The following is a 271-nucleotide window of genomic DNA, read 5'->3' as shown; positions in this document are numbered from 1 at the left end:
ACACGAGTCAATAACTAAATAAAAAGAAATATTCACTTGCACACACATTCGTTCTGGACACGGAAATCACACCCCTTAACACACCCAAAAATACAAACAACGTACCTCAAAAATAATTACAAATACAACATGAATTACACCACACACACCTATCTCGCCTTCCTTACTTACAATCGTCAGCGACATCGTTAACCGCTCCTGACTCTGGGCAGGACGATTGAGTAAGGGAGCCAAAGATACGACTTATATAGTGCACACGCCAATACATTTC

At 40.6% G+C, this 271-nt stretch overlaps 1 protein-coding gene across 1 annotated transcript in view; it reads right to left on the bottom strand.

Annotated features, from left to right (window-relative positions):
* Window positions 1-268, bottom strand: part of LOC119591284 (mucin-5AC-like) — a gene marked incomplete in the record, with an annotated part of 2799 nt that extends 2531 nt beyond the window's left edge. Inside the window, 1 exon segment of the mRNA XM_037940010.1 lies at window positions 172-268. Within this exon segment, the coding sequence (XP_037795938.1) occupies window positions 172-186 (15 nt within the window).
* Window positions 269-271: the final 3 nt, after the last annotated feature.

This window comes from Penaeus monodon, chromosome 28 (assembly GCF_015228065.2).
Source record: "Penaeus monodon isolate SGIC_2016 chromosome 28, NSTDA_Pmon_1, whole genome shotgun sequence".
Taxonomy (NCBI): domain Eukaryota; kingdom Metazoa; phylum Arthropoda; class Malacostraca; order Decapoda; family Penaeidae; genus Penaeus; species Penaeus monodon.
This window is presented reverse-complemented; position numbering and strand designations above follow the sequence as displayed.